Source organism: Notolabrus celidotus, chromosome 11, assembly GCF_009762535.1.
Source record: "Notolabrus celidotus isolate fNotCel1 chromosome 11, fNotCel1.pri, whole genome shotgun sequence".
Taxonomy (NCBI): domain Eukaryota; kingdom Metazoa; phylum Chordata; class Actinopteri; order Labriformes; family Labridae; genus Notolabrus; species Notolabrus celidotus.
Genome location: NC_048282.1, coordinates 33501954 through 33514632, shown reverse-complemented (window position 1 = coordinate 33514632; position 12679 = coordinate 33501954). Strand labels below are relative to the sequence as shown.

Sequence of the window (12679 nt, the reverse complement as noted above, 5' to 3'; positions counted from 1 at the left end):
CTTTACGCTCTGTTTGTTCTCACTGACAGCGATTGTTCCTGAAGTTCATCTTGCGACAGACAGGAAGTAACTCTGTCCTCTCTGAGATCAGAGAACAGATGGGGAACCTTAATGAAATATTACAATCTGTGACTCTGCGTCAGGATTTTTTTACGATGTCAGGAGACAACTGCGTCATCGCTGATATGACGTCTTGACCAGGGTGTTGGTCAAAGCTGAGTAAAGGGCCTTCTTGTTTGAGTTTGATCACGCCAGGTGCTTTAATAACGCTGTGTACACATGTACTGATGTACCCAAACACAGATTTTACTACATCGCACATACAAACATGTACACACACACGCTCACACAGGCAGCGCCCACCTACTGGATGGAAGCCCTGGCTGCATAAAGGCGTCTTTGTGTGCAGGACTCTGGACTATCAGGCCAGCTCCTAACTCATTTGAATGTGGGTTCCCTTTTTTTTTTTTTTTTACGATGTTGATTTTGTGTAAAGTTTGACCTCAACAGGAAACACACACACAGGGATTAAACACACGCAGCACTGTACCACTTTTCAAGAGGTGAAGCAGCACACGCAGGGTATCATTCTGTGGAGATGATTTATGTTTGGGAGCTTACAGCACTCGATGGGATGCGAGGCCACTTGCAGAGAGACGTGCTGTCCTCCAGGCTGAGGTATGTGCACGCGGAACACCAGGCGGACGCGCGTGTTTTTCCGACCGACGTCCGTCTCGCCCTTCCTCAGCTCGATGTCGGCGTTCCTGAGCTTCAGGATCCCGGCACAGTCGATCCTGTGAGAAGAGAATGTGAATTCAAACGTGAGGAGGAAAGATTTAAAGGGGACATATCACGCTTTTTTCATCAATATATATTGGTCTAAGAGGTCCCCAAAACATATCTTTAAAGTTTATGCTCAAAAAAACACTTTGAAATCAGATTTTGGTCTGCCTGAAAAGTCCTCTTCTTCATTCCTCATCAGAACACTCTGTTTTCCCTCTGACCACGCCCCCTCCGGAAGTGGATGTGCCTCGGCTCTCCAGCACGTTGATCTAATGTTTACATGTTGGCTGAATATACACGGCTGCTCAGAGATCACGTTACTTCAACCCTCTGAATCTGATCCTGATGGAGAGGCGCCTGTAGCAGGACCTTTCTGAAGGACTGGTCACAGATTTAGTGTTTCTTGTTGTTTTATTTATCAGTATGTAGACGTGTGTCTTGGTACAGCTACGAACATGTAGCTATGTGGCTATGCTAACTAGCGCTAGCACTTATCCATGATAAATAAAAATCATCCACTAGATCTTCAAATCTGCAGACGTGGGGAGTAAAACCGACCTCTGCCAGAAAGGCAGCAGGACCTTTTATGAAGGATTGGTCACAGATTCTGTGTTTCTTGTTGTTTTATTTGTCAGTATTTCGACGTGTGTCTTGGTACACAGCTACAGCTACAGCTACAGCTACAGCTACAGCTACAGCTACAGCTACAGCTACAGCTACAGCTACAGCTACAGCTACAGCTATGAACATATAGCTATGTGGCTATGCTAACTAGCGCTAGCACTTATCCATGACAAATAAAAATCATCCACTATATCTTCAAATCTGCAGACGTGGGGAGTAAAACCGACCTTTGTGTTTATTAAGACAGCCTACAACTAGCATGCCTCCCTCCTAAGCTCCTTGTTAGCACACATTTGTGCAGGTAATGAAAAACGGAGGAGGGATTCAGTATTATTTTATACAGTCTATGGGCTGAACAAGCTCCGAGCTCTGACTCCGTGACAGACCGGATATTGTTGTTACGTAACAAAAACACGGAAGTCTGAAACGGCTCGTTTCACACACATTTACAGAAAGGTGTAGAAATCAGAACAGGGGCAGAATGGATTTTTTTCATTCTCGGGGGGTTTGTAGACATGCCAGGGACACATATTTCAGGTAGAGAACCATTAAAAAGTCAATTTTGCATGATATGTCACCTTTAATAATAATGATAATAATATAACTACCCAAATAGTCGAATATTGGACGATTGGTTCTAACGAGCCTTAGTCGACTGCCAATCTCATAGTTGAATATTTGCATATGAAACGTGGATCATTCCATTCAAACCATGGGGGTGCTCAATGTCTAATTTTACACTATTTTCCTGTTTCCCGTAAAAATAGTGTCTCATTTAGACTATTTTTATATAAATATAAACTTATTTAATGTAATTCTGAGAACAGCTCTTGAAGTGTTAAATCTCCTTTAAGTGGTAATTCAATCTCCCCTGGTAATTAAAGGTGGACTCTCCCATTTAGCGGGACCTGTGGAGCAGACGTACCTCAGCTGGTCTTTAAATCTTTCTACGTTCATGGCAGCTCAGAATGTCAGGAAATAAAACTTCAGTTGATCCTAAAAAATATTAATGAAGATGAGGAGCAGCTTCATGAAGAGGGCTGTGAGATCAAGGATTACAGGACCACATAAAAACTGTACGGGGCCAAATGAACGAGGAGGGATACCCAAAGCTGTCCGAAGCCTCAAAAACAATCCACAGCATCCCATCCACCTCCACGCCATCAGAGAGGATGTTCTCAAAGACAGGATTTACAGTCAACAAAGCAAGGAGCGCACTTCTGCCTGTAAACACGATGGTTTTCCTCACGTACAGTTTGAAAAGACTCAAGCGGACAAAGATGCGATGAAAGACTGTTTTAAAAGGTTCTGTTAAGAGATTTAAAAACCCTTTAGCTGGTTCAGGTTTGATTTTGAACATTATAAACATGTTTAGCCTGAAGTTGGACAAACTACCCTCTGCAGTGCTGCTCTCCTCTGTGTGAACACTGTTTAAATATCTCCTGATTCCTTTCTCTATAGTGGAGCGTTGTTCCATGTTTAACGGATGGTGGCCTTACTTGAGTTTTCTCTCCTTCATCACCTCGTTGTTTTTGCAATATAGATTTAAAAAATCTAAGTTTTATACTTATAATATTCTGTTGTCCCTTTGACTTTAAGCTATGAGTCTCTTAATTGTAAAGGGTTATGTGTAATATTGTCATGCGGTCACCATCATGCAGACTTTGGGTCAATAAGGAAAAACAACAAACATTCCACTATTCGTCCACTATGAGCAAAATCTGATGGATCAGATTCGACTAAGCAAATCCTTAGTTGGGTTCTCCCCTATACCTTAGACGGCATTAGTCTAGCATCCAGCACCTCTGCTAGGAATCTAGGAGTCCTATTTGATCAAGATCTATCCTTCAACTCCCAAATTCAACAAATCTCAAAGTCAGCCTATTTTCACTTGCGCAATATTTCTAAAATTAGACACTTCCTATCTCAGAGCGACGCAGAAAAACTAGTCCATGCATTTGTTACCTCCAGGTTAGATTACTGTAACTCCCTCTTATCAGGCTGCCCCAATAAGTCTCTAAAGACTCTTCAGCTAGTTCAAAAACCCGCAGCTCGAGTATTGACTAAAACTAGGAAGAGGGAGCACATCTCTCCAGTGTTAGCTTCTCTACAATATAGACTAGAATTTTAAATCCTTCTTTTAACCTACAAAGCTCTTAAAAATCAGGCACCCTTGTATCTTACAGAGCTCATAGTGCCCTATTACCCCTCTAGAACACTACGCTCCCAACATGCAGGCTTGCTAGTTGTACCTAAAATCTCTAAAAGTAGTATGGGAGGTAGAACCTTTAGTTATCAGGCCCCTCTCCTTTGGAATCATCTACCAGTCAGGGTCCGGGAGGCAGACACCCTCTCCACTTTTAAGAGTAGGCTTAAAACTTTCCTTTTTGATAAAGCTTATAATTAAAGCTGGCTCAGGCTTGGACCAGCTTTTATTATGCTGCTATAGGCCTAGACTACCGGGGGAACTGGCGCACTGACACACTGGGATCCTAGCTCACCCCCTTCCCCCCAACCCCTTCATCACTTACTTTAACTCTCCCTGTCCCATTAAAGTTACTAACCATAGACCTTTCCGGAGTCCCTGAGCTCCATTGTCTCATAGATTCCTCTGAGCTGCTGTAGACGTCCTCCTGCTGCAGACGTTCTAGACTCCAGCGGCAACAGCTTCTACGACTCGTCTCATCACTATCACCTCTCTCTCTTACTCCCCTCTATCTGTCTTTCCAGACCCAACTCAGTCGAGGCATGATGGCTGTCTAACATGAGTCTGGTTCTGCCTGAGGTTTCTGCCTGTTAAAAGGAAGTTTTTCCTCACCACTGTAACTAGCTAAATACTGCGATGTGCAATGCTCATGATGGATTAAGGTGGGGTCAGACTGAGTCTTATCCTGTCTTGAAGTTGGGTCTCTGTTCATAATTTGACATCGAGTGGTCTAGACCTCCTATGTTTGTAAAAGCGTCCTGAGATAATGTTTGTTGTGATTTGGCGCTATACAAATAAAGATTGATTGATTGATTTAAATCGTTAAATAATAAAAATGCATGTTTCAGTTTTCTTACATTGCCTTCATGTTGTTCTTCGGCTCCAGGGGCATCTCCAGGACTTTGGTGCCGTGGATGATCTTCTCGTAGCTGGTGGTCGTGACGGTTTTGCCGGTGATGCGGTGGACTTGGTAGAAGGCGTGCGGTTTGAGGATGCGCTCGTCAGCAGTGCCGATGAAGATCTGCAGGCCGAGCGGCTCCTTGCCTCTGTAGCCGTGTAACTGCATCAGAAAAGTGATGATAGAAACAGATACTTATTAAAGCGTTACAGCAGAAACACAGAATGAAGGAAACATCTGAGTCATCCCAAACTGTCTGGGTTTGTTCTAACTCTGTGTTGCCAGATGTTGTTCCCCTCAGGTGGCTAATCACCGTCACACCTACGCGTTAAAGCACCCACGTGAGTCCCGCCTCTAAAGCCTGAAATAGAATCCAACAATCACAACTTTGAGCCAAATAGAAGCTCTTTGAACACAGCGGGGAGGACTCAGAGGCGCAGTGATGACTTTCACTCTGAGATATGTCAAACAGCAGCGTGAGAAGATCCTGATACCTTTTAGTGATGCAATGTTAAATCAAAATCAAGACTTTTTGAGAACTTTTAAGGACTCAAACAGAGAAAACAAATAAAATGCAGATCAGAACAAACAGCAATTGACACATGTGGCACGTTCAACAAAAATAGATCCCAATATTAAAAGCTTCTTTGCATTTATTGCAAGTTAATTCTAACACTTTGTAGTTAGTGTAGATTTGATACAGTATTCTGATATGTCTGAGACTCAAGAAAAAATAAGATGTGTCTCTGAAGGTTCTCATCCATCCAGGTCATGGTAATTCAAAGCTTGATCCGTAAAAGTAACTGGACTTAGTGGAAAATAGGGGTGTCCCAATCCGATATTGAAATCGGATATCGGTCCGATATCAGCAAAAAAACGGGTATCAGATTATATCAGACTGCATCTAAAATCTCTGATATAAGCACTCCCATACAAGCAGTCCATTCCAGACTCCAGAGCCCACGTGATCACAACAACAGCGTGTGCTAAGGTGCTAAGAAAGTAGCAAGGAGTAGGAGTGATGTCGGCCGTGTGGCAGTATTGCAATCTTTGAAATGGAGAGCTACCAATATTGAACGCAAGAACAATCCTTGACATTACTGGAGAGCCAACCAAGCTCGACTCCCCCCACCCACCCTGGCAGCATAATTTGTTTTTAGGGGATTTATTGAGGTTATTTTTCAGGGTCTTCTAATGTATTTTTTATTTATTTTATTAAATTGTAGTATATTCTTATGTTTAAGGTTAAAAGTTATGTAGCCAATTGGTTAATAATACATGGGTTAGTTTTTCTCATACCTACTGTTGCTGACTATTGTTCTCTGTTTGAGTAATATCACTTGATCAAGCCTTTTCTAACATTCCATACTACAAAACAAGTGATAACAGTATGTTTGTACTGATATCGTATCTCATCCACATCAGTATCGGCCAATACTCGAGGCTGCAATATCAGCATCATATTGCATAAGTGACAATGTTGTATCAGGACACCTCTAGTGGAAAATTCTTGGATCTAAAGAAATGAATTAAAACTAAGACATTGTATGACTTTTTATGACCTTAAATCTAAATAAAGACATCTCCAATATGAGTGTGAACCCTGATTATGAAGTTATTGAACTCACAATTCATAGTTTGTAGTTTATATGCAAGTATTAGACTTTTCTCTGCAGGGTAATGTTTATTATTTTGCACAAAAAGTAGTGCTGTGGTACTGAATGTTACCCCACTGTCCTGTTTCCATTAAAAAGAACACTTTCTTGACACGGCTTCAGAGCGTGTTATGTTCATCTACAGCTGATACATGTTGCTGTTTATCATACAGACATGGTTACATGAAGAGTAGAGAGGAGGAGATGAAATACACGGCCACCGAGTGGACCAATCACAGGGCTTGTGGTCTGTGTCGATTCTACTGGTAGTTACATTTTGAAGGAGGTGCACGTCAGCTACGTGCGTAGGCCTCTGCGTAGGTACAGGAGCTACACGTACCTCTGACGTATGGTACTCCGTTGATTCGACACAGAAGTATAAATCAGGCTTAAGGAATAAAGAGACGGCCTGTAAACGCTGACGTCCTCAAGATGATGGATTGATGCATCACATAATATAGTAATGCAATCACATATTGTAATTCATGCACTAGTTAAGCTCACTGCACTGTAACTGATTTGAGTTATTCTTGTATTCCTGTCCAACATGATGGTGGTCTGTTTTGTCATCTATAATATTTATACATAAAATAAGTGAATAAGATTTGAGTTAGAATGAAATAATACTCTGTTTCATTCTGTTTTCATGCACATGTTGTCTTGTGTCTTTAACAACTTCTTTCTTAGATTTAATTTATAATATTTAATCTTATAACGCTCCACTGAATCATACCCCCTGTTTCCTTCTTTCATACTGTCTAACTTTTGCTCACGCTCATCCCCTCTCGCCCCTCACACCGACTTGAATGCTGTGCCCTAGAAGTGAAAAGGTGAAGCTCTGCAGAGAGATAGTGAGACGGAAAGACAGACCTAACCTGAGGGTGCCTCCTGAGGAAACCTGCAAAAAACCACAAGGCACCAACTTCGCATCTGAGAGCTGTTTTTGTGCAAACACAGAAATGCGTAACCTTTATCTAAGAATAGAACCATGAAGTCGTTGCACTGTGCAAGAACACAAAAACTCGACAGGTGACCGCTTTTTTTTTTCTTTTCAAAGAAGAGACTGTGTTAGTTTTTTTCTGAATGCAGCGTTTCAAAGAGCAGAACATCCAGATGCAGATTTCCTGTCGATGAGGAAAACTCCAAACATCAAGTTCAGCATCACTCACATCTGAGACGTGATTATCATAGCAGCTGCCGAGTGTGAGCAGAAGCTATGGCAACATGCAGGAGCGTACTGGCTCCGTGTCCAGGTAGCTGACACACACACACACACGCACACACACACACACACACACACACACACACAGCGGAGTGAAACAGAGGAAGCCGACAGCAAACACTCAACGGGGCCATGTGAGCGCTGGGCTGGTTGTCATGGCAGTGGCAGGGGCAGTGAGTCATGACTGAGAGCGGTGTTGGAAAAGTGGACGGTACGAGGCTCAGAAGAGAGAGAGAGAGAGAGAGAGAGGGAGAGAGAGGGGGAAAGAGGAAAAACAGAGTAAAAAAAAGGAGGAGAAGAGGAAGAGAGAGAGAGAGAGAGGAGGTGAAAGAGTGCAGTCGTGTCTAGCCAGGCCTGACCATCTGATTGGCCGGGCAGAGCGGGCAGAGCTGACCTCAGGGTGAGGCTTCCTCGGATTGGGCAGAATATGGAAAAGCAGCGAGAGACGCTTTCTTTCCAACAAGTTGCTCCTATCACCAACAAAAACAGCTTTGAAATGTTGCCACAGCAACTCAGAGAAGGGGAAGTCGAACCTATTCTTGGACGATACAGCCGACCCGTATCCGTGTCACTGCTAATTTCAACATGCTGTGTTTGGATTCAAAGTTGGGACTTTTTCTTTCCTGATCTGTAATTATCTTCACACTTTTTTCTCACACGGGTCCGCACAGGCCCGAGTGTTTCAACACCTCGGCAGTCAAACCAGTGTGTAAGAGGAAGTTAAAGACAACGTGAACACTGATCTGTTTGTGTGGTAGTGAAAAAAAAAACAGGGGGAGGGGGAACAACAGCAGACTATATAAAGAAGCACAGCTGAAAATAAGCAAATCAGACAGTCTGTGGTGCTCACTGACCTGAGTTCAAGCCTCAGGGCATGGTGAGGCTGCAGGGGGTTACTGTGTGTCACTCACACTACCAGTCAAAAGTTTGGACACACCTTCTCATGCAATGGTTTTTATTTATTCCAATTATATTAGATTAATACTGAAGACATCTAAACTATGAAATAATCTGGTTTTACCATAATCTGGATTACAACAGTAGTCAAATAGAGCTATCCATTGTGTGCTAACCCTACCTCTGAACAACACAACTGATGGTCTCAAACACATTAAGAAGGCAAGTCATTCTACAAATGAACTCTTGACAAGGCTCATGTTCATTAGAAAGCATTCCAGGAGACCACTTCATGAAGCAGACTGAGAGAATACCAAGAGTGTGCAAAGCTGTCATGAAGGAAAAAGGGGGCTACTTTACAGAATCTGAAATATAAAACAGATTCTGCTTTGTTTAACACTTTTTTGTGCATTCAATATTTCCATTTATGTTCTTTCATAGTTTGGATGTCTTCAGTATTAATCTACAGTGTTTCAACTAATTGGAATAAATATAAACCCCTTGAATGAGAAGGTGTGTCCAAAATTGGTCTTGGGCTGGTAGTGTAGGTCTGAGCTGTTTGATGTGAGAGCAATTCAATCAGAGGAAGTTTTTCATACTGCTGCACCTGGACAACAACAGTACATTTCACCAAGGTAATAAACTAAGAAATTAAGAAATAAAGTCTTAAAAAAGAGTCAGATTTTACATATTTGAAGGGATAAGAGGGGAGAGTTAAGCTACCCTGCAAAAAGTCAAAACAAAACAAGTGTTTTTATCTAATTTCAGGAAAAAAAAAATCTTATTAGACTTAAAATAAGCCACATTTGGGGTGCTGGTGGCCTAGCGGTCTAAGCGCCCCACATATAGAGGCTATAGTCCTCGTCGCAGGGGTTGCCGGTTCGATTCCCGGCTGGTCGATCATTTCCTGCATGTCTTCCCCCGCTCTCTGCTCCCCACATTTCCTGTCTCTCTTCACTATCCTATCAAATAAAGGCAAAAAGGCCCAAAAATATAACTTTAAAAAAAAATTTAAAAAATAAGCCACATTCACCTGACAAGTCCAGAAAAATGTCTTATTTGAAGAAACTACAAGAGGTGAAAAATGTGTTTGTGAAGCTTCTTGAATTAAAAAGATTATTCGTACTTCAAGAAACTTTAAAGGGACATTTTTCCTATTCCATTTGCAGCTCCAGGTCTTATTTATGTTTTCTAATGTATTAAAATAAGAAATGTCTCTGTTTTTTTCAGGAGACTGTGGCTCATAGTATGTCTAAAGACACATTTTATACTAGAAATAAGAAATATATGAATTAAATTATTATTCTTATTTTAAAAACTTCAGAAGTGCATTTTTTTTATTCCCCTGGCAGATTGTTCTGCTCATTAGAAGATATTCAGGTCTTATTTATGTCTTCTAATACCTTAAAATAAGAAATTTCTCTGGACTTGTCAGGAGAATGTGGCTTATATTACGTCTTACAGACATTTTATACTAGAAATAAGAGAAGACATACAGGATCTACCGTTCAATCATCTGCTGATTTGGTGACATTTTATGAATTAAAGAGCGTTATGCTTTTGTTTAAGTTGTGCTATTTAACATTTAAGTAACTAACAAGGATCCTTTGTAGATATGCATAATGAGCAGGAAGTCAAATCCAATGCATTCAGGGTTGGAAAGAAACTAAAAGATTCTACTCATGCAAAAGTATTCTCTGTAATTTAACTGATGTAGAAGTAAAGTTAAGGCTACAATGTGTGTTCAACCATCCATCAGCCTGAAATGATCATGTCTCTGTCTCCTCAAACAGGAAGTTGTTTCTATTCTCACAGGTATTAGCCTTCACAGTGACAACATAAATTCAGGCTGCAACCAGCAGCTTTGTTTCAGAGCAGCAGAGAGGTGCAGTGTGCTCCAAGCAAAGAGTGCAACATTAGCAAAATCTCAGTGAGCAGGGTTTCCCATCAAACACTTTTTATCACATCACTTTCAGAAGTGAGGAGAGATGTTCCCTGCAGCTGCTTATCAATAGAAATAACATGTATGTTATCTAAAAGGGTTTTTTGAGATGGTGTTGTAAGATTTGTGCATTCAGAATCCTCTACTGTGGTTTATCTGACACTTTTGTTTTGAACAGAGGTCGAGTAATGTGATCTTTTATCCTGTTTGAGTCGTACCTGAATGACAGGATGTCCTCCTGTGGGGGCTTTGACGGCTCCCCTGCTTCCCTCCGTCTCATAGTGAGCTCTGTGATGAGGCTTGGGCTGGACATCGATGCGGAGTTCATACTGGTCTGTGCGACTGGGGATCGGCCACTCCAGAGGAGGGACAGACGTCACAGGGATGCTACAGAACATGAAGGACACACATGAAGATGTGAATCATCACAAAGATGGAGATGTGTAATGTGTGAGCTGTGTAAGCGATGAGTTTGTGGGCCTCCAGCTGATTTACCTGCAGATGCTGGAGACCAGAGGTTTGGACCAGATTGGGGGGATAACAAAGTAAGGCTCAGGAGCCGGTTTGGTTTTGATGTCCTGGTCGCAGGACACCAGGTAGTTTCCTTCTAGGTGGTTCTCTGGGTACAGAGTGTAAACCTGGTTGGACGTCTTGACTATTTTCGTGGGCACCAGGCCGGGCTGACCAAAGCCGTTCATGGCATCAGCGAGGGTGCTGTGTGGATAGTGGGCTCCTATGTTGTGATCTTCATGGCCACTGTGGGGGGAGGGGCTGCGGGAGCGGTGCCCAGGGACCAGGCTCGGGTTCCTGTACATGTCGTAGGTGCGTTTGCCCTGAGGGGAGGTGGAGCGGGAGCCAGGTCTAGGGGAAGGTGAACGGGGTCCCAGGCAGCCGTCCTCAGTCAGACTGGTGCGAGGAGAGGTGCCCGGAGAGGTGCGAGGAGAGCCAGTGTGGATGTTCTGGAGTCGGGGGCAGAGGTCACCGGGGTTCTGACCGCTACTGGGGGACACGCAGGGAGACGCCCACGGGGAGTAGCTCTCAGAGTGCCAGCTGGTGGAGGAGTTGCTGCTGGCGGGGCTCAGGCACTGGGGCTCACGGTAGGAGAGGTTATCATGTCCGGGCACGGTGAGGGTGGGTCTAGGGCTGATGTTCAGATGGTGGTTCTGCAGGGAGTCCCGAACATAGTTGTAGTGCTCACGGGAGGGGGTGATCTCTATCCGCGGGCTCAGGGCCAGGCCTGCGGGCCGGGTATTGTCCAGGTAGTGTCTGGCCTCCTGGTTCTCATATCCTGATAGAACCTCTGTGTTGTGCTCGCTGTAGGAGGGGCTGCAGGACTTGATGCCGTATGGGGAAGCCTCCTCCAAGGGGAAAGCCTGATCAGACTCAGGACTGAGGACTTTTTGAGATGCAAGGTTTGGATCATCTGCAGGGGGAGGAAATAATTTAAAATCAACAAAAGCTGTCATAGATATTCAGTATTAAGTCAACAGTAACTTCATCATAGGTTGATGTGCAACAACACAGACACGTGTAGGTTTTATTTCAATCACATCTTTCAGCATAGGAAGCTTCTTCATTGTTGACATTTTCACTGCAGCCTGTCAAAATTACTTCCTGATTTTCATTCCCATTCACATGAATAAACACAACAGGTGAGATATTAATTTGTGACCTAAAGAGAGACAGAGAGGAGTCATCCTATTCTTCAAAACGCCTCACACAAACCTTGATTCCCTCCTGCAAAGTCGCTGCCAGGTGGTTCATACTCAAACAAGTACTCAAACTCCAAATCGTCATCTGGGCAGCCGACTCGACTGAGCTCTTCCTCCAGATCTTTCTCGTCGTAAAAAGAGGTCATCTGTCTAAATCTGTTCCTTCCCTGCAGGTACAGCGAAGCGAAGAGGACGCGGATCTGGGTGCTGCGGCGCTGATGTGGATTTGGGGAACCTGCTGCTCGACTGTCAGGTGATGCATCGGTGAGCTGCAAGGAGGTGAAGTAGGCTACCCGAGTTTCCTGTTTGAGCTCGCCGCAGTGTATTTTCAGAGGGAGGCGGGTCTATTTTTCACTCTGAATGCAGGCTTTTGGAGTTTATCTCTGAGTGTGATCACGCCTCCACTTCTCGATGATGCGTCGAAGAAAAAAAAAGAAGCAAAGCTTGATGTGGATGAATTACTGCCCCCGTTCAGACTGATCACAGACTCTGTTTGTGACAGACTGCAGCCTGGTGCTGCCCCCGGGTGTCTGACACGTCGCAGTGACACAGCAGGGTTCTGACCGGATTCCCAAACCGGTTTAACAACTGACTACACCTTCAGGTATGCGTAAAGACGCAGCTGGCTCGCTCACTCAGGCTCGTGTGGACAATAACAGAGTCAGAGAGTCACCAGAAACGCGCCACATCATCGTGTCAGCCTGGATTATATTTCAGGAAGCAACCAACCAGTGTGTCGT

General features: G+C 43.5%; 1 protein-coding gene across 1 annotated transcript in view; it reads right to left on the bottom strand.

Annotated features, from left to right (window-relative positions):
- nfatc2a (nuclear factor of activated T cells 2a) overlaps window positions 1-12237 on the bottom strand; it is a 38645-nt gene extending 26408 nt beyond the window's left edge. Inside the window, exons 1-5 of the mRNA XM_034694931.1 lie at window positions 11953-12237; window positions 10723-11650; window positions 10446-10614; window positions 4471-4673; window positions 622-794 (exon numbers count right to left, since the gene is read on the bottom strand). Coding sequence (XP_034550822.1) covers window positions 622-794; window positions 4471-4673; window positions 10446-10614; window positions 10723-11650; window positions 11953-12085 — 1606 coding nt within the window. The 5' untranslated portion in view covers window positions 12086-12237. The remainder of the gene's footprint in view (window positions 1-621; window positions 795-4470; window positions 4674-10445; window positions 10615-10722; window positions 11651-11952) is intronic.
- Window positions 12238-12679: the final 442 nt, after the last annotated feature.